Raw genomic sequence first — 20588 nt, forward strand, 5'->3', positions numbered from 1 at the left:
TTGCGTTTGTTTATTGAACATAAAACCTATACAGTAATAATTTGACAGAAAGTAAGGTAAGTTAAATAGGAAAAAGGAAAGAGAAATCAGTCATCATTCAACACAGTTATTATGTTCAAGGGAGTAGGAAGAAGTAAAGAACTTATCTAGTCCTACCCCCGTGTTATGTTAGGTCTTATTTATATACTGTAACGTTTGTCCTCCAGTGTTTTGGCCTGCTCGGTGTGAATGGCGCAGGGAAGACAACTACGTTTCGCATGCTGACGGGGGATACGTCGATCACCTTTGGAGAGGCTTTCCTCAACCACCACAGGTTCACATTTTCATTGACATCCTCTTTTGTAACGACACTGACATCCAAAGACCTATGCGTTACAGGACTCTAATACATTACTTCATTTCAAAGTGCCCTGCGAGAGCTGGACAGGGTTCACCAGCTGATGGGATACTGCCCGCAGTTTGACGCCATCTGCAACCTATTGACTGGCATTGAACATCTGGAGCTTTATGCCCGTCTACGAGGGATACCTGAGGAGTCTGTCACCGAGGTACCATTAACAACAATCCACCAATAGTATAAAAAAAGAGAACATAATGAACATTATACATTTAATTTTGTTCCAAAATACGTGTAGACCCAAAGTGGTTATTTTTAATTAGATTTCACCAAAACCATAACTAGGCTACAAATGCACATTTTGTGTTGTCTTTTAGGTAGCTACGATGGGTGTGAAGAAAATGGGACTGAGTCAGTATGCCAAGCAAGAGGCTGGAAGCTACAGCGGAGGCAACAAGAGGAAACTCTCCACCGCGATCGCCCTCATTGGTGCTCCGCCTGTTTTATTTCTGGTGAGCAACGTGGAGACTTGTTGACAAGCATGCTTGAGGTAACAAGAGTGGGCGAAAGCACCATAATAACAGATGTGACTTTAAACTGGCTGTAATTGACAAGTAACAGTTTTTAAAAAAGACAGCATGCAAAACTAGAAGTGTTGCCATTGGTGACCATAAAGAGCAGAGGGGGTAGTGTAGCCAAAAATTGGACTCAAGTAAGAAAGCTGTTACTTTACAATGATATGACTCAAGTAAAATGTACTCCTCCAAATAAATGCCTGAGTAAGATTAAAAAAACATCCTCAGTAAAAATGCTATTCAAGTACACTCTTAAATTGTGAGTAACTTCTGACTTGTTTTGGGTTTTAAATCAATAAACACAAACGGCATACAGTATAAAATAAAAATAACTGCATAAAAATTTCAGCCAGCCATCCATTTTCCGATTTTTTTCGTCTGGTACTCCAGCTTGCTCCTAAATTCATTCATCTTCCGAACCACTTTATCCTCACGAGGGCTGCGGGGGGTGCTGGAGCCTATCCCAGCCGTCTTCGGGCAGTAGGCAGGGGACACCCTGAAGTGGTTGCCAGCCAATTGCAGGGCACACGGAGATGAACAACAATCCACGCTCACACTCACACCTAGGGACAATTTAGACTGTTCAATTAGCCTGCCTCGCATGTTTTTGGAATGTGGGAGGAAACTGGAGTACCCGGAGAAAACCCACGCAGGAAGGCCGGAGCTGGGATCGAACCCACGACCTTTATACTGTGAGGCCTACGTGCTAACCACATGCTAACCAGTATTGCTGAATACTATCCCTGCATTCTCAAACATTAATTTCTTTCTAATTCCATCTTTGCCCCCAGGATGAGCCCACAACGGGCATGGATCCCAAGGCTAAAAGGTTCATGTGGAACTGCATTCTCTGCTTCACCAAAGAGGGAAGTGCTGTCATTCTGACCTCCCACAGGTAGAGGCGACTATTCACTCAGCCATCATCAACTCATAAATGTCATGGCACCAGCACTGATCAAGCAGTCAATATATTTGACAAAAAGGTTGAATGTACATAAAAACACATTCACAGTCTCGTAGAAAGGTGATGGCTTTTATGCTGTGCTTGTATGATCAGTATGGAGGAATGTGAGGCTCTCTGCACCAGAATGGCCATCATGGTCAATGGCCGTTTCAAGTGTCTTGGCTCTGTGCAGCACTTGAAGAACAGGTAACCAAAATCAATTGTTTGTGTGTGTGGAGGGGCAGGGGGTGTTTGAATACAACTCATTTGTTTGACATCATTCACCTAATATGCCCACATGTCCCGACTGCGCCCTTACTGTGTCACCTACTGTATTCACATTCTGAGCCATTTATTATTGTTGGCCATAAAGTTTAGGTTAACTTTGGATCCGATGATCAGTTTGTGGTATTTGACATGGTCACCTGGTGGTGTTTATAGTCGAGCTAAAGTAATAGGAGGGCTGAACGATTAATTGCATTTACAATAAAATCACTTTGACAAAGCGCAATTTTGTCATAGTAAGGACTGCGGTCACCCACATTTGCACCGAAACCGATGGAGTAAATATGCTCCATCTGTTGCCATCTCTGTGTTCAGACATAAGCCAATTTTCATGACTTGGTGACCTATTTTTAGCTGCGGTTTTTAATTCCATTAGCGATGGGAAAAAGCTTCATAATTGTTTCATGAACAAGTATTTATTTGACTCATGTAGATGGCACTCTCTGTTCAGCATTGGGCTGAAAGCACACAAACTTGTCATGACATTATTCCCTTTATTTAAATCACTATCATTCTAGAGGAGTCAAAAAACAAGTGGTTCACGAAGCATATTTGAAGCTTCATTTTCACATCACTATATCCCATGATGCAGAGCGGTGGCACTATAATTGAGTGTTTAATTATTTACATTCTATCATCTGGTGGAAGAGCATGTGATTGTTCTGCCTCTTGCTATTCGTGGTTGGCATGGATATATTAACAGAAGCATTTTTTATGGAGAATACATTTTCGTCCAAATAATTGACATTGGCCAATTTCTCACGGCGCAACTGATGATCTTTGACGTCACACTCATGGTTGGTTGAGAATCACACAGATCAGATGATTTCTAGTTTGCATGTGCATGAGCTTGTTTAGGAGCAGTTCTACTGCTTGTAGATTCTCAAACCTTTTACACCACATTCAGCCCTCAAAAATAACCGTTCTGTCACCGTAATGATAACAGTAAAATACAGTATCGATGCACTGAACACATGACAAGTTGCTGTTGAAAAGCCTACAAATAACTTCACCTTGTTAATGATACAGATTTGGTGATGGCTACACCATCATCCTGCGTCTGGCAGACAGTGATTCCAATCCAGACACATGCCCTGTCAAAAACTTTATCATGAACACCTTTCCCATGATCGAGTTGAAGGAGCAGCACCAGAACGTGCAGCAGTACCAGCTTCCAGCACATGCCTGCTGTCTGGCTAAAGTGTTTGACGTGCTGGCCAAATATGAGGAGTTGGGCATCAGTGACTTCTCCGTGTCACAGACCACTTTGGACCAGGTGAGGACAAGATTCCAGCAAACAGTGAACATTTCATGTTTTAATGGAGCGGTGGTAGTCAATGATGGTATTTCAGCAAGGCAGGATTCACAGTGCCTACTTACGAATTTGAAATTTACTTAGGTTTAAACGAATGCATGAAAAAAAAAGACCAAGATTTCAGAAATGCACTGATCCCGTTGATCACGACTAAACCCATCGGTATACTATTCATTATACTTGTGGAGATCTCATTAAGCTGTCACATCAATTTCAAAAAGTAACGTGCTGCAAATGACACTGATTGTGCCGTTGGCCATCCATCCATCCATCTTCTACCGCTTATCCGAGGACGTGTCGCGGGGGCAGCAGCTTTAGCAGGGAAGCCCAGACTTCCCACTCCCCAGCCATTTCTTCCAGCTCTTCCCGGGGGATCCCGAGGCATTCCCAGGCCAGCTGGGTGACATAGTCTCCCCAGCGTGTCCTGGGTCGTCCTCTGGGTCTCCTCCCGGTGGGACATGCCCGGAACACCTCACCAGGGAGGCGTTCAGGAGGCATCCGAATCAGATCCCCAAGCCACTTCATCTGGCTGCTCTCGATGTGGAGGAGAAGTTGAGGCCGGTTTTATTGGCACTCATAGCTGGCGGCATTCCTAATCATTTTTTCAATTCTTTTTCCCAATGTATGAGACTCCGTATGATGCAGTGCAGTTTAGCACTGCTGCATTTAACAACAACAATATTGTAGAATTTGCTGTGTTAATTAGCAAGATTTAAATTTAGCCTAATCCGCATCCCCCGGCCCTCCCCTTTGGTTCTCTGACCGAAGCTATCCCCCACTCTAACATGCACGAATGTGAATCTCAATCATGGCCATTTACAATGGCATGCGATTATGAAAATGCGTACTTCCAACTTTAGTCCAATAGCAGCTCCAGCAATACTAAGCTAGCATTAGCTCTCTAGACAAACCAACATTAGCCACAGCTGATACCTTGATAGCGGGACGTTTTCCATAATTGAGTGTTACTGTAAAAGTAGATAAAGTAATCCCTCGTTTATCGCGGTTAATGGGGGACCAAAACCACCCGCGATAAATGAAAATCCGTGAAGTAGCTACCAATTAACATATATATGATTTTAAAAAAAATTATGAATATGTTTTAAAAAATCCGCGATGCACTGAAGCCTCGATAAACGAACCGCGTAATAGCGAGGAATCACTGTATTTGCAGTTTAAAGTTTTAGTGAACATCCCTTTTCTGACACAAACAATTTTGGCAAGGATGCTGTATTACATATATATATATATATATATATTGACGTCCTACTGGAAATGTGCTAGTGGCCATGTTTTTTTTTTTGCGTCAACATCATAATACTTGCAATGAAATAAAACTAGTGAATTAGTCTTACATACAAAGTTTTCTTAAAATTCTATGCTGTGACACAGCTGTCTGTGTCTGTATTTCTGTCCCGCTCTCTCCATTAAACATGACACTTTAACATCAGTAAGTAGCAACCAGGCACAGCTTTCATATCAGATTTCTTTTCTACAACACATGGTGGGAAAAGCGTAGCAAGCATTTTTAACAACTATTGCTTAAGAATTACCCCACCCTCCATACCCTGTATTTTGCATGTATTTAGGAAACTTTGAGCCTTCTCGGTTGCTTAAATTTGCACCAAACTGCATTAAAAAAAGACACTTCTCAACCGAGGTGAAAGGGTAGGCGCTTGAGCACTACCTTGTGGCTATGTTTACTCATTCCTGTTTGAACCCATCCTTTGAAATGTAACTAAACCACAATGAACATATTCTCTGTGGCCTAGGTCTTTGTCAACTTTGCTAAGGAGCAGACTGATGATGATCAGCCCTCAAACATGAACATTGACAATGGGACCGTACAGAGCAACCTGTCCACCCGCCGATTTCAGATATATTCCACAGGCATCCCGCACAAGACGCCAATCTCGCTGCAGCAAAGGACCTCCGCTTGTGACAAAAGAAGCAAGAGGGAAATTAAAACCTTCAAATCTCAGCCAAAGAAGAAATGTAGAAAAAGCAGGCGCTGCAGCAGCTTCAGTGGTAATACCATTGGCACAGAGGAAGAGGGCTGTCAATCTACAAGGTCAAAACGGAGCAGCAAAAATCAGAATCAGAATTCGTCTGTCTTTGGAGTTGGCATGAGCACAGACGACACATCCCTGTGACAAAGGAGTATGGGCAAACTGCAAACATGCTGTTTATGTTCACTTGGAACATGGCTTCCATCTGGTTAAACTCTTCCCAGCATGGAAAGGTCACCGACTAACAGTGTCAACATAACGTTGCGAAAGTGAAAAGGGACTCTTAAATGTTATGTTTGACATGATGCCTCCCAAAATGGTTTCTGTGCCTTTTCCACATGCTCTTAGTCTTTATGTACCCTAGGAAACTTCACTTAGATTTAAAAAGGGCTTTACAAGCCTCATTCACACGCCAGTGGGAGGCTGCCGCCATGTCCGCTGGGAGCAAATTAGGGTTCGGTGTCTTGCTCAAGGACACTTCGATATGGTCACAGGGGTTGAGGATTGATGCACAACCTTTGGGTTGGGAGACAAACATTCAACTACTTGAGCCATGGTGCTCAATTATAGTTACATTTGCATGACAGTTGATAATCAAAAGAGGTGTTCCTCTTTGCAATCTCTTATTTTTCACTTGAAATGCAAAAAAAAAAAAAAAAAAGTGACCAGGCTGTTCGTCTCTAGATCATTTTGAAACCATTTTCATTATCTTGCTCATGTCTTATGTATGTTATTGTGAAAACATTTTTTTAAAGGACATTACATGATTTCAATTCACCTGTTATTTTTGTTTATTGTGATTCTTAATTGTGAATTCTACCATTTTGAACAGCTCTGAAAACCTGGTTTAAAGACAAGTTAGGACAATTATTAAGTACATAAGTCCTATCTGCACGTGACTGAAAGTAGCAAATTGAAGGTTTTTTTTTTTTGCATGGAAATCTGCTGTAACACCCAAATTAATTCAGTGTTAAAGTCGAGAGTGAATGACAAATACTCAACATAACAATCACAAATAATATATTTTTATCTGTGTTTAGATTTTTTTTTGCAACTAAATAAATCTGAGGTGACTTGACTGTCCAAGGCACATACAGTATTGATTGCTCTGTGATGTTATTCTGGAGCTTCCTGCGGCAAATTGAAACCCATTTGATCCGAAAGCATATGATTTGGTGATTGTCGCTATATTGTATTTCAAAGACACAAATGGACTAAATGAGTTAAAATGAACAAAACTTGTTCAATAAATATCTGATTCTGGTGTGAAAAGCTTGACTATTATTGAATGTACTTCGAAGCTGTTACACTTGAAACTGAATGTTGGCTCACCTGCACGATGGCCATAGAATATGTGTACTGTGTATGTCCAATGTGAATGTTTACCAGACAGACTACGTACATGTTTTTTGAAATGTGTTAAAATTGGGTTTCACTTGAAAGTCATATTGCTCACAATTCAGTAGAATTTTGGTTGAGTATAAAGAGCAATGTTCCCCAACTTTTATTGAGCCAAGGCTACATATTTTACATACTGTTCAATTTTGTAACCTAGATATAAAATGTCTACACACCGGTGTTCATACAGTACACCATTTTCTTTATCACTTTTTCCACTATTATTGTGGCCTATAACTATTAGGCTACTTAGTTGTCGAGAAATATCTTCGACGGTCGTTTTTAACAATTTTATGACATGTTACGGACCAAAGCAATCCCATCCATCCATCCATGTTTTTGGAATGTGTGAGGAAAGCATTTGTAGCCCCCCCCCCTCCCCTCAAGGGTGGATGCCTGGGGCCCTGCCCAAATGGCACCACACCCTGGCAAAGGAGCATATGGATGAGAAGAAAAGAACATTTGAAGTGAATGTTTAAAAAAAAAAAAAGTCCAGCAAAACAATACTAAGAAACCTGACTGGTCAATTACCGGTAATTGAAAATACAAAAAATATATAATCTCTGCTCTGAATATGTTTTATTTTGGGGGGGTGGGGGGGGGGTAAAATCTATAAAAAGACAACACTGCTTACAACACTTTGATGATTGTGAGACATTGTCTGCAGCACACTGCTCAATTTCCCACTTTCTAATTGTTACAACAGCAGTGACCTGTGTGACCCCCTTCTGTGCATTGCTCCCTTATACTGTTTCCCAATCTCTATTGAGCCATGGGGCATATTTGCATTCGAGAAACTGCATACCACAAGAAAAAAGATAACAATATAAAAAATAAAGACACTGTAATAATTACGATTGTGTCTCAATTTACTCACATTGACTTCATGTAAAGTCTGTGCCTACTTGACACACAAAGCCGATATGCATCAGCTTTGTGTTTCTAAGCACTTACCCCCACCACCACCACACAAGGGTCTGTGGTGTCCTGGAGTCTATCCCAGCTGTTTAGGGCAGTAGGTGGGGTACACCCTGAACTGGTTGCCAACCAATCGCAGGGCACACTTAGATGAACAAGTATCGCCACTCGCACTCAAACCGAGAGACAATTTAGTGTGTTCCATTAAATATCCATGCCTACAATTGGCTGGCAACCAGTTCAGGGTGTATCCCACCTGCTGCCCAAAGACGGCTGGGAAAGGCTCCAACGGGCTCGCGAACCTCTTCAGGATAAGAATTGAAAAAAAACTGGATGCATGGACTAAACCAGGGATAGGGAACTCCGGTTCCTCGAGAGCCATATCCTGCCTGTTTTAGATCTCCCTAACCCTGGACTCGACAATGAAATTAAGTGGTGCAGAACATTAATGGATGGATAAATTCTAAAAATAACTACAAATTTAATTGAGATGCTTAGTTATTGACAAAATAACTATTGCTAAATATAATTATTCAAAGTTGATGTTCGGACCCCAAATCTGTGACTGGAGTGAGCTACTTCTCGTCTTCGATCTCTGTAGAGGGCGGGACGGGCTAGTTATTTTTGTTGTTGGTGCCTTCAGTCCAAGCCAAGTTAGCACCTGCTAACATTTGAGCTTTCGCACCACTTCTAACTTCTGGCCACTGTTTAACCTTTGTTTGGACCACATAATATAGTCACGTTTATTTGGCCAGCTTTGTTAAAATACCTGAAATAGGCCCTTCGTCATAAGATGGTCTTTTTGACAAAACACAATGAAGATCAGGATTATATGTGAGTGAAAATGACGTGTCTCGCTCATGAGCCATTCCGCTAACGTCCTTTTAAATGGACGTTTGTTCCTGTTCGCGACTGTACAGAGTATGAGCTGCACTGTTTCGCTTATTGTGTCCACTCAATAGATCTAAATTATTGTTAATAATGGAGTTCCCGTGTGATTGTTTAGAGCATGCTGCCTTGAAGCGTTAAACAGTGAGAAGTAAATCTACGTTAAGGTTTACATGTTTTTTTAATTAAAACACTTCATATAAAATGAAACAAATAAAAATATATATGCATGTATGTTGGGTTTTAGGCCCAAACGATAAACATTGCATCAGCCGCTGCAGTACTACTGACCTACATTCGCTGGACACTTCATTGGGTACACCTGGAAACGCAAATACGATCCGATGCAAGATCTACAATTGTAAACCGATGATAATAATCTGCCCTTAAAATCATAATAAAACTCATCTTTGATTGACACCTACCTAACACCCCCCCCCGTTATTTGTAATTTACTTGACCAAAAATGAGCTGCACCACAATAAAAGACAATTTTGTAACCTAACCCATCTGTCGATCAAAACTCAGCCCATTTGTTTTTGTGAAAGAAGTATACGTACAGGTCTTCCATTGGAAATGACTAGATAGTGTGTCTATATCATTTTAATGACTTAGCAATAATACAAGTAAAACTGGACGATTAAAATTCAGTCTAGGAATTTTTTAAAGCTGATTTTCAGACCCCGCCCCTGTTTTTCCCCAGCTTCAATTCGCATCAACTATGACAGAAATAATTTTTTTCCACAGTTAAAATACAAAGTCCGTCTTTTTGCAAATATGTCCCTTTTGTAATATACATGTATTTCTCAATAAATTTTAATGTTCAACAATTTTAACAAAAAGAATAGTCCAACTGCCTTGGCTGGTGCCGGTGAAACTCAATTCAACTTTGACTTAATTAATTTTCTTTTTTAATTGATGGAGCACTTAAAAAAACAGTAGCTGAAACAAAGGATTGTACATTAAAAAACTGTGTCGAGAGACTAAATCACTAAGGCATAAAACAACTAATATATGAACTATTCCTCTCATTTTGCTCTGTACCGATCACCATTTTACTAGAAGTAGACCTCTTTAAAAAAAACAAAAAAACAACCAATCAATGACATTTCAACGCTCATGCAGAACCTCTATGATGTCTTTTGAACACTTATCGTTGTTGACTGGGGAAGTAATCAAAACCCAAAGTTAAGTGTGTGTCGCAGCACAACATGAATGTCATAAACATTGATTTTTGTTTCCCCTTCATAATCAAAGATGTTTTTATTGTGTTGGCAGCCTGATTGAGGAGCGTAAATGCACCTCTCTGCCAAACTCTCCAGCCAGGCGAGCGTGTCCCAGCAAAAAGAAACAGTTCTATATCAACCAAGCCATCCGCAACTCTGACCTCACACCACGAGCCAAAGGCAAAAAGAGTCTGCGCCGACAGGAAAACAGTAAGCTCCACACTGACACCACACGTGATGCTAAAAAGCCCAATTTAACTCGACTTGCACTTATTACTATTGTACTATTGTAAATTTCCCCAGTGTGGGACAAAAAGGATATCTTATCTTATTAGAGCAAAGACCTCAAGAAATACAGTAAACAGTCATTAAAATGTCCTTAGCAAACTAATGGACAAATAGATTACTTTACCCTAATGCCTTGTTTGATTTACTAATCTTTGAGTTTGTTCATTGCCCTTAATCCTCACAAGGCTCGCGGGCATCACACACATCACAAATACCTTGTCGTAATGAGCTGTTTCAGAAAATTAGTTGATAATGCGTTTATTCAATGCTTCGCATATTTGCCCATCAGAGAGAAAGGAAGATTCACCTGGAGGGGAAAAAGTCGAATGTAAATGTATAGTCATATCTCGTATGCTTGATAAACTTGTTCAGCCGCTTTTCATGTCAAGACTTATGTGCTTAACTAATGACAAATTGTTGTGGGGTGTGAGACGGGTCAACAGAGAACCAATGTAATTACATTTGACAAAACATTTGCACCCCTAAATGAATGAGAAACAGTTTTTTTTATGTGCACAAGTGATACAATGAAGTGACGGTTGAACAACTACTCAGCCCCACCACCTCCTCCCACCTTGCCTGCATGGGTTTTCTCCGGGTACTCAGATTTCCTCCTACATTCAAAAAACATGCATGACAGGTTAGAGCAGGCACGTCCAAAGTCCGGCCCGCGGGCCAGATCCGGCCCGCGGTCGAATTTCATCCGGCCCTCGGCCCCTGTCATAAAATCAGTGCCGTCTGGCCCGCAGGTTGGGCGCAATGGAACACATGTTGCATTGACTGAGGTCTCGTAGACTGGGGAGTGATGTTTCACAGAGTACTGCTTCCCTCTAGTGGCTAAATGAGTAATAGCATTTAGACACTAGAGGGCATCACTCACGAGTTAACAAGACATCACTCCGTGTTTATATTGACTGATATGTCATATTTCAAATTCCTGTTTCAAATGAACCAAAAGAAATTCTTAAGATTGTTGAAATTAAAATAAAAATGGAAATGTGAAACAGACTGGCTTACTAAAATTTGTTGAACAATATTGTTGTTCAATGTAAAGAATGTCAGCCAAGGTCGGCCCCCCGACATTTTACCACATAAAATCTGGCCCCCTTGGCAAAAAGTTTGGACACCCCTGGGTTAGAGGAACACTCAAAATTGTCCAGAGGTGTGACTGAGTGTGAATGGTTGTTTGTCTATGTGTGCCCTGCGATTGGCTGGCAACCAGTTCAGGGCGTAACCTACCTACTGCCCAAAGAAAGCATTGATAGGCTACAGCACCCCCCGTGGCCCTTGTGAGGATAAGTGGATTAGAAGATGGATGGATGGTTGAACAAGTATTTGTAATTAATTCTGGTCATGAGAAATGTACCAAAGCAATTGAATAACTGTAAATGACAATTGCATCATTTGTTTCCAGTAGAGTGCTGTTGTAACCTTTTGCATCAACTTTGACCTCAGCAGGTCCTTTGTTTTTCCAATTACGACCATAATGATCAACTTGAAATTAAACTAGTTTACTAGGCCCAAGTTTTATTCAAAAAATGGGACAGAGATTTTATTACAAAAAAAATTTCAGTATTGCAGTTTGACATTTTAGCGTCATGTACTGTTTGAACATTAACACCGTGCTAAAACCCAGGAAGACAAAAACGACTTAAAAATGATTCAGTTAAAGTGTAGCAAATAAAAGTTGGAGTCACAAGGTACAATTTTATGTAAGCAGTTAATAATTGATATCAAACAAGAGCTGTAGTTGGAAATTACAAAATCAGACAAAAAAAACCCTCATTGATCACATTTGCTTTAACACAGAAAAAGTGGTTCCCCCCTGACCCCAAAAAGGGGCGTGATTAGGATAAAAATGGCCCATGGTGTTTATCCATTTGATGGCAAAATTTCAGGGTTTGAGTACCATACGATAAATTGAAGATTTATTGATTGTGAACAAGCTGTAATTATTGTCTACATTTCAACTCTGTCCATCTTTAATTTTTTTTTTTTCTTAAAGCACGTTATCTAGCCAATCTTCTTGAGAGAGACGACGAGTGTCCCAAAGATGAACTGGAAGTTTGCAGTAGTCCGGCAATCCCGTCTATCTTCACGGAGGCATGGACCAATGACGACTACATTGAGGTTGGTACACAAATGTTGTACATCTTTTCATGACATTATAGAACTGTGAGGATTGTAACTTCCTCTCAGACTCTGAATTGTGGTCTGTGTGCTTCTCAGCTCAATTTTACTTTGCTAACCTGTTGGATTGTGTCGAATGGGTTTTCCACCTTCTGCTGCTGGATCAGATGAGTTTGTGTCAAATTTGTAAACCCACTTCTTGTTCTATCAGCCATGGAGTGACTTCATGAATTGCTCCGGAGAAGAACAAGAGAGACTTTTGTCCCTGCTGGAGCAGGGCATGGCCAAGAAGAAACTTGCCAGTTGTCTCCTTAAAGATCAGATGAATGGTAATTCACATTCACGGTCACCTTCAAGGTTTCTTTTGGCGCTTGAGTTTATCGTTGACGTGTCATCGATATAATAAGAATATTTCTTGCAGCTTGATGCAATGATTTCTTTGCATTTATATATCTCTTTATTTTTAACTCTGGAGAACCCAATAAAATAATAAATGACTGCTACATGATCACTGAACACCAAAATATATGTTTTTTTCCAAATATTTAATGCTTTAATCTGAATTTAGGATTAAGGCCAGATTTGACCCTTTGGAATTTAAGGGTAACATTTGAGTAACAGAATTTATAGGGGCCAAATTTGACCCCACGGGTTCTCCAGGGTAAAGAAACGTTTCTTCTAAATTGCCATGCTTTGTCTCATATCGCCAAATGTGAAATCTTCATCTCAGTTTTCTGCCCTATGAAGCACATTGGTTTTAAAGTGGTTGGAGGAGGAATAAAGCAGATTTTTCAATCCATCCACTTGTGAATTGCCGTACAGATTTTCACCCTCCACCCCCAAAAAAACAACAACTTGGAATACAGCATTTGTGTACTGCATAAGATACTATTGCGAGTAAAATAGACAACAACAATAGGCACACTGTTCAAACATAACAATGAAAGATTTGAACGTAGCCCTGCTTCAGTAATCCCTCCAACTCTGTTGAGTCTGACCGAAGCAGTGCCCTTGACTGATATGCGCAATTCTCAAACATGGCCGTTCCTGATGGCATGCCATTTTCAAGTGTGCAGTTGTGACGGAGCCAGTCTGCTGGTCGATGAGTTCAAAAAAACAAAAACTTATGAGTACAAAGTCAACTAAATAATAAACTGCTTGAAAACGGACTTTTATGAGTTTATATTCATCAAAATATGAAAATGCTTGAAGAAAGTTTATGGTCATCAAGTAAAACAAAATGTTGATGTCAAATAACCACTCACTAATTGATTCAGTGTTGATGGCTGTGTTTGAAAGACTAATTCTTTGTCTTTGCGCAGTAAATCCCGCCTTCACAGCTCAGGAATGTTTCCAGAGAATCGACCGGAGACTGCGAGCAACTCTTCGACGAAAACAAATCCCTGTGGTGAGTGTGCTCTTTGAAAAGTATTTCTCCCAAGTTCATTTCCATCCTTTCTCTTACCGCTGTGAACAATAAGATGCTCGTGTTTAAAAAGTGACCAAAGCTCAAATTCCTCATAGCAACTTTTATGGCGACCACTGCTTATTCCAGTGGTGCTTAACCTTGTTAGAGGTACCGAAGCCAACCAATTCATGTGCACATTCCCTGAACCCTTAGTGAAAAGAAAAATCTGATTCAAGAAGTGTTCCTTCAGTTTTGCCACTGCGAGACTCGAGTTGCTCAACTTGGCATGACAAATCATGCAGATAGGATGCTGAGTCCCATCACGCTCCGTGATGCATGGGAATCCATCTGGTACATATTCGTCCGACCATTTTGGTCTTTTTTTGCTTGACACCTGGGTGGCCCGGTGGTTAGCACGTCGACTTCACAGTGCAGAGGTCGTCGGTTCAATCCCTGAGTGGAGTTTGTATGTTCTTCCCGGGCCTGCGTGGGTTTTCTCTGGGTGCTCCGGTTTCCTCCCACGTTCCGAAAACATGCATGGCAGGCTGATTGAACACTCTAAATTGTCCCGAGGTGTGAGCGTGAGTGTGGATGGTTCGTCTCTGTGTGCCCTGCGATTGGCTGGCAACCGGTTCAGGGTGTCCCCCGCCTACTGCCCTAAGACGACTGGGATAAGTTCCAGCACGCCTCGCGACCCTTGTGAGGATAAAGCGGATCGGAAAATGGATGAATGGATAATTAGCGTGTACAGTAAATATTCCCATCCCCGGAATTCTATGAAAAGGACTATCCTTCACCCGTAATAAAAACCTATGCATTAACATTTTGACTACGATATTACGTGTTACCGGAACTTGCGTAAGCGGAAATTCCACTACCCGTAACCTGGATGGAGGCGTAATGCCGCGAAATCTTAAATACACGCAACGCCCACCCGATGCAACGGAAATGACAACGCTGAGACAAGTTTTCACTTCGCGTTTTTCGATCATCAGATTCTAAACGACGATGTGGAAGTGAGTTTTTATTGCCGTGCGTTTTACAGTAATTGTGAATGATTTTAACTTTATTCACTTACGTCGTGTAGATCATGTCATCGAAACGTACAAGAAGTGTAATGACTGGAGCGGAGCAAGTGAAATGCATCCGTTTGAGCAGGCTGGACACAAAGTTAAAAACATCCAGCAGACACTTGGAGTCGGAAAGATGCATATCTACGAAACTTTAAAAAACAAGGCATCGATTCAACTCCTGATGACAAGCCACCATCCAGCAAGGAAGTAATGCAAATGACAACACAAATCCTACAGGATGAACAAGAATTACCAGACATCGGTGATCAACGGGACAGTTACTTGCAACTAGCAAGAAAACTGTATGACACGCAGGCAAACATTGTCATAAAACAAAGAATACATCCAAAATACAATTTTTTTCCCAAGACAAAAAAAACCAATACTGTACGTATTTTACTGTTGTGATTTTTTGGGATACACCTGGATTGCAGTTTTTGTTATATAAACAGTTTTTGGACAGTATATTTTTGTATTTTATTGATTGTGTGACAAAATGCATTACACGTGCATTTTGTAAAAATACTTGCAGGTTCATAAAGGACATGTACCATCCTCATTTCCCAAATGAGAAATTTCTGTTATCAGGACAAACACGAGTCCGTACTAGAGAGTCTTTACTGTATTAAAACATTTTTTTAAATCACACGACGTACAAGCATGACAGTCACACAAAAAAAATCCTTAATCTTATTATTTGTGGATGGAAAGGGTTAAATATCATAAAAGTTAGTTACCAACATTGACAGATAGGGAATATTTAGATCGCGAAACGTTTTTCAGCCATGAAAATGCGTTTACTGTACTTCATCTTTATGCTGACTGGTTTATTTTGACTTTTTTCATAGTTGCGTTGACGTCTTACTCAAGGTTAAATATTAAACATTCAAATCAAATGTCCTAAATTCAGCCATTTTGATCAAACAGGTGCTCGAGCATGGTATGAGACCAAGCTCCAAAAGTACAGACTTGTAATGTGAATGTGCTTTCATGGGAGTCAATAACTAACATAGAGCCTGCTGCTCTGAAAAAAGTATTTTAGTATTTGAACGGGAACAAAGACAGTCTGTTGCTTCTCCTCTCATCTTTCCTTGTTTTTTACGTTCCCCTCACAGGGAAAGCTGGAAGTGCTTGAAGAAAACCTTCTGAGCTTCTTTCTCACTCAACCTCATTCAGTTTACACAACCAACCTCTCCACCAGGTATCTATTTCTATTATCTTTTGCTGTGGGTTTTTTTCAATCTGTGTGTGCGCGTGTGAACATATTCTATTCTATAAAATTATTTTTCGTTGCTAATGAACAACATTTTTTCACCCTGAAAATAAGTCAGAAAAAACGTTAAACTTGAATGTAAGCTTGTGATCTGAGTCAATATTTTTCGTGTCTTGTTAAAATTTCAGCTAATTTCCAAATTGGCAACATTATTAGTGGTCTTTAAGTGTGACATACATAAAGAAGCATTGTATTGTATATTGTAAATGTCTTTTTTTGTATGGAAAAGCCTGTTTTTGTGAACTTGTGGATTTATAGTAGTGTGCACTTTAGGGATTACAAAACCTTGCTGTTTATTTAAGTGAGGTCTCTGCAACTAGTGTGTGTGTGAGTGTGCGCTGCTCAAATCACATCAGATTGCAGTTGATTGCTTGGCCGTACAAACGATTCACCCAAGATGTGGATGTTCTTGTTTGTGGCTCAGCTTTGAAAGGCTGCTGCTCCATGCGGTCTGCCAGTACATGGACCTCGTCTCCTCAAGTGAGTGGGACTTCATAATCTTTCACCCGACAGTGGATATAAAAAGTCTACACCCCCACAGTTCGAATGTTAGATTTTTGTGATATTAAAAAAGAAAAAATGAGAGCAAGATAAATCTTTCTTGTTTCAAACCCTTAGTTGAAACATATGGAACCTTCTTTTGGGGTGGGGGGGCATGATTCCAAATGGCATGTTTGGCACAAATACAAAACTGCTCAACAACAAAACAACACCGTGATGAAACACTACAAAAAGCAATCATGTTCACAAACAGACTAAAGATACGTTTCCATATGGACAAGAACAATGAACCCTAAAGCATGTTTTCCCTGTTGGTCTCTCAGGCAGTGACTTGAATGGGTCTCGTCAGACTGAAGTGGTGAACAAACAGGAGGACTTCCTGCCTCCCACACTTCTGCTGTCGGCCTATTTGGACCAAAGGTGCTAAGAAGAGGCCCTCACTCACCAGCCTGGCCTTAAAGGAAGCAGGAGCCCTGCAAAACGTCTGTGCAACAATACCCTCTGCGAGGCTGACCCAGGTCAGAAAAATGTCTGCACAACGGTACCATCTGCAAGGCTCAGCCTGTTTAGAAAGATAACTTTGGGCTACTGACTGGCCTGTTGAGTAACTTCAAAATGTCAGTCTATGAATATACAAAATCTTCCACCTCATCACTTAACATGATATATAGCAGTTAGGATGCGAAATCATTATTTCCTGCCGTAATTAAGTACAATGCACCTCCTGTGTCTGAAAGGGAAGTTATTTGTGATGTGAATATTTTGCCCCTCGACAAAACTACAGTTCATCTGTTGCCAACGCACCATTTTCTTGACATGCCGAAATCAGATCATATTTTTATTTGGAGCCTGTTCACATTCTGTTGTGTACATAACAGGACTTTGTGCAGTTTCCATATTCATATTTGACACATTACTTTTTTTAAAGGTTATTATTTAACTTGTTGGTATAAAAATTACACTAATTACTCTACTTGGGTAATGAGATACATGAAAAAATCCAAATGACACCTAGTTGGATACATTTTGGTCAACCATGATTTAATAATAATATTATCTCTACCTTTGTGCATTTACTTGGGAATTATGTACACAGTGGTAAATACTTTTGAGACCTTGTCATGCTTGATCATGACCAGTCATATATTTTAATTGAAAAAAAAATTCTAAATGTGAACAGTGACCCGATATTATCATGATAATGTAAAATTAAAAAAAAAAATCTGTTGCGTGGCGGTGAAATTTAAAGGTGCTTGAATGACTAGCAAGTAGGATTAAAGTACTGTAGTTAGTGCATGAATATTGATCATGGAAATGTTGCACTCATGTTGTAGGTAATGAAGTGTCTGTAACTTGGGTGGACCAACTTTATAAAAAAACAAAAAAAGTTGTGCATATCTGTAATCTGTGTATCAATACATTGAACAGGTACATAAATACCTGGGAAGATATAGTTACTTGAAATTGGAGAAAATTCTGTTCAGCGTTAACTTGTTTGCAGTTCTCCAGATTGTTTCATTTATCACATGCATTAGTATTAATGTTTCAGTTGAGCTGCATCAAAATGTCTGAGTTTCGGATAATGCCTTGCACAGTTTATTGTCCATGCAGGGACGCCCTATGTGTTATGTACGTTTAGCCTGGGCGTCTAGCGCCATTATTTGCAGATGCAAATGACTTTTGAAGGCTCTTGGTAACATACAAAAAGTACTTGTTTCAACGGTGTCCTGAATGTACATGAAACTTCTTCTTCTTCATACAAAATTAACATGATAATTTCTGAAGAGCATAGAATTTGAAAAAGCACTTCTGCCTTAGGAAAGCAAAAGCTATTTCTGCATTTTGTACTCTACTAGACATTCGTAACACATACAGGTTATTTGTAAGAAATGAAGTCGCACATTCATCGTGTCTTCTTTGAACAAAGCTTGAGCTGTTGGTCTTTGTTGCCAACAACCAAAGTTTGTATGAAATCTAATTTCTCAGGCTTGTGCGGTTTTTGTCACTGAATGTCATGTTGCAATTTCACTCTTTCTGTACAACACTCACTCTTCAAGATGATCATGGATGCATCTTTATTTGCCATAATATTCAATCAGTCATACTGTAAATACTAATTGTGTGCCAACATTTAGACTAGAGCAGCCTTTTAGTGTCATCAGTTTACACACAAGATTGTGTACATATTTGTATGTGCTATGGTGCTTGTTATAACTATCGTTGCCACTGTTACTATTGCAACGTTGTCTTTTTGTCTTTTAACAATGTGCATGAGAAAGCTGAAAGCCATGTCTGATTTGATGTTAAATAAACATACTTCAAGTGCACCATTCTCTGATCTGTCGCACAGTCGTTTTACCTTATATGGGAATGAATCTCCGGCGGGCGGTTATTTTTACTTTGTCCACTAGGCGTCACTAGAGTATATAGAATCACGAAACGGGCTACTTCGTCCTTGTGGAAATACGTTTGAACACTTATTTAAAACTTATCAGTAGTGTTGTTTTTATTTTCACTAATAGTGCCACTTCGGGCCAACTAGTAAACAAACATTATTAATTAACTTGTATGCTGCAGTACAACACGAGTATGCCCAACGAGAAAGTATGGGTGATGCATGAGTAGCCTACTGGACCCTATTCGTACCACCAGACTTGCCCCACACGTTACATGTAAGACACAGTTGCTCTACTATTCTACTGAATTGATTTATAAAAGCTCAAACAATTTAATATCTATATGGCCTATATACCCATACGCTTTTTGTCAACTACATGTTACGAGTGAGTCAAAACTGCACTACGCCGTGTTCCAAATTATTATGAAAATGATGTTTTCCTCAGGTTTTTATAATAGTCTATGCAAAGACGACTCAGCATCAGCATAATTTTCAAGTAATCAACTGTCACAGACTCATCTTAAATCTTTTTGAACAAACCTCCCAATGATAACAGTACTTTTTAAAGGAATCAAAACATTGTTCTTGTTAAAATGCACTGTTCCACATTATGCACAAGTAGTGTTTTCGAGATTTTTTATCATTGCGAAAAATTGAAAGTCATTTGTTGAATTTGCAGCATTAGGAGGTTGTATTTTGCGGAAATCAAATGCTATTTCAATCAAAATCATCTTAACAGGTCAAGTTACATTTTGTAATTGGACCTCTTATTTGATAGCAACTTTGCAAGTCTTGCGTCCATTGAACTTGTGAGTTTTTGGTCAGCTTTTCTTCTCGGGTTTATTTGCAGAATAACAGAATAGTCTCCCGAAGCTGTTTTTGGATGTCGATATGTGCGTAGTAGCCATACTGTAGACATAGATATTTACACATATATTTGATGGAACACACATGTATGCCTATAAAATGTATTGTACATATGAAAACAAAACAAACAAACATTAAAAATGAAATTGATAGAGTACAATGTAGTCACAAGTTGTTCATGACATTAGTATCTCATTGATGTCATTTTTTTACTGTCTGCCTTGTAAATTGCAACTTTGGATACTAAATTACTGCATGCACTAAATAGGGTTGTAAAGGTTTATATTTTTCAAAATGGAACATTTTGAATGTTACAGACGTATACAGAGTTTCCAGACGCAACATATTGGGGAAGAAACGCGAACTATAACCACCTCGCACTCTTGCAATACGTTACTCCGTAAACAAATACAGTGCAGTTCAGTCTCTGGCTTGCTCAAGTTATGTCTACCGATTGGCTTTTGGCAGATTGTCAAAATTATTGTATAATTTACTGAAAGCTGTTTGCAGTTTATTTTTAATTTATGTAAATGTCATTAAATCTGTTTCTGTTTACAGAAAAGATAAACAGTGAGATGTTTTGCATTTTGTTCCCAATCTGTAATGAATGTGAAATGACGGTTTATACCCAACTATGATTTTAATAAAGAGCCTAAATAATGTGCAAAACTCAAAATCCTCTTCTGTTCTTGGCACATTTCAAATGGGACGTTACAGGGTAAGATTAGCAGTAATTGGCTTGAACTGTAAACAGAA

The 20588-nt window shown here is 39.7% G+C and overlaps 2 protein-coding genes across 2 annotated transcripts in view; both read left to right on the forward strand.

The window, feature by feature from the left end:
* abca7 (ATP-binding cassette, sub-family A (ABC1), member 7) overlaps positions 1-6965 on the forward strand; it is a 32807-nt gene extending 25842 nt beyond the window's left edge. The window contains exons 43-49 of the mRNA XM_052074410.1: positions 207-313; positions 407-548; positions 715-849; positions 1704-1807; positions 1970-2062; positions 3170-3416; positions 5228-6965. Coding sequence (XP_051930370.1) covers positions 207-313; positions 407-548; positions 715-849; positions 1704-1807; positions 1970-2062; positions 3170-3416; positions 5228-5608 — 1209 coding nt within the window. The 3' untranslated portion in view covers positions 5609-6965. The remainder of the gene's footprint in view (positions 1-206; positions 314-406; positions 549-714; positions 850-1703; positions 1808-1969; positions 2063-3169; positions 3417-5227) is intronic.
* A 1414-nt stretch (positions 6966-8379) lies between these two features.
* On the forward strand, positions 8380-18894 carry r3hdm4 (R3H domain containing 4). Its single transcript, XM_052074409.1, has 8 exons — positions 8380-8614; positions 9947-10104; positions 12188-12312; positions 12524-12641; positions 13635-13720; positions 15909-15994; positions 16491-16546; positions 16891-18894. The coding sequence occupies exons 1-8, from the start codon at positions 8574-8576 to the stop codon at positions 16992-16994; spliced, it is 774 nt and encodes a 257-aa protein (XP_051930369.1). The 5' UTR covers positions 8380-8573; the 3' UTR covers positions 16995-18894.
* The last annotated feature ends 1694 nt before the right edge of the window (positions 18895-20588 follow it).

The sequence above is a fragment of the Hippocampus zosterae genome, chromosome 8 (assembly GCF_025434085.1).
Source record: "Hippocampus zosterae strain Florida chromosome 8, ASM2543408v3, whole genome shotgun sequence".
Lineage (NCBI taxonomy): Eukaryota > Metazoa > Chordata > Actinopteri > Syngnathiformes > Syngnathidae > Hippocampus > Hippocampus zosterae.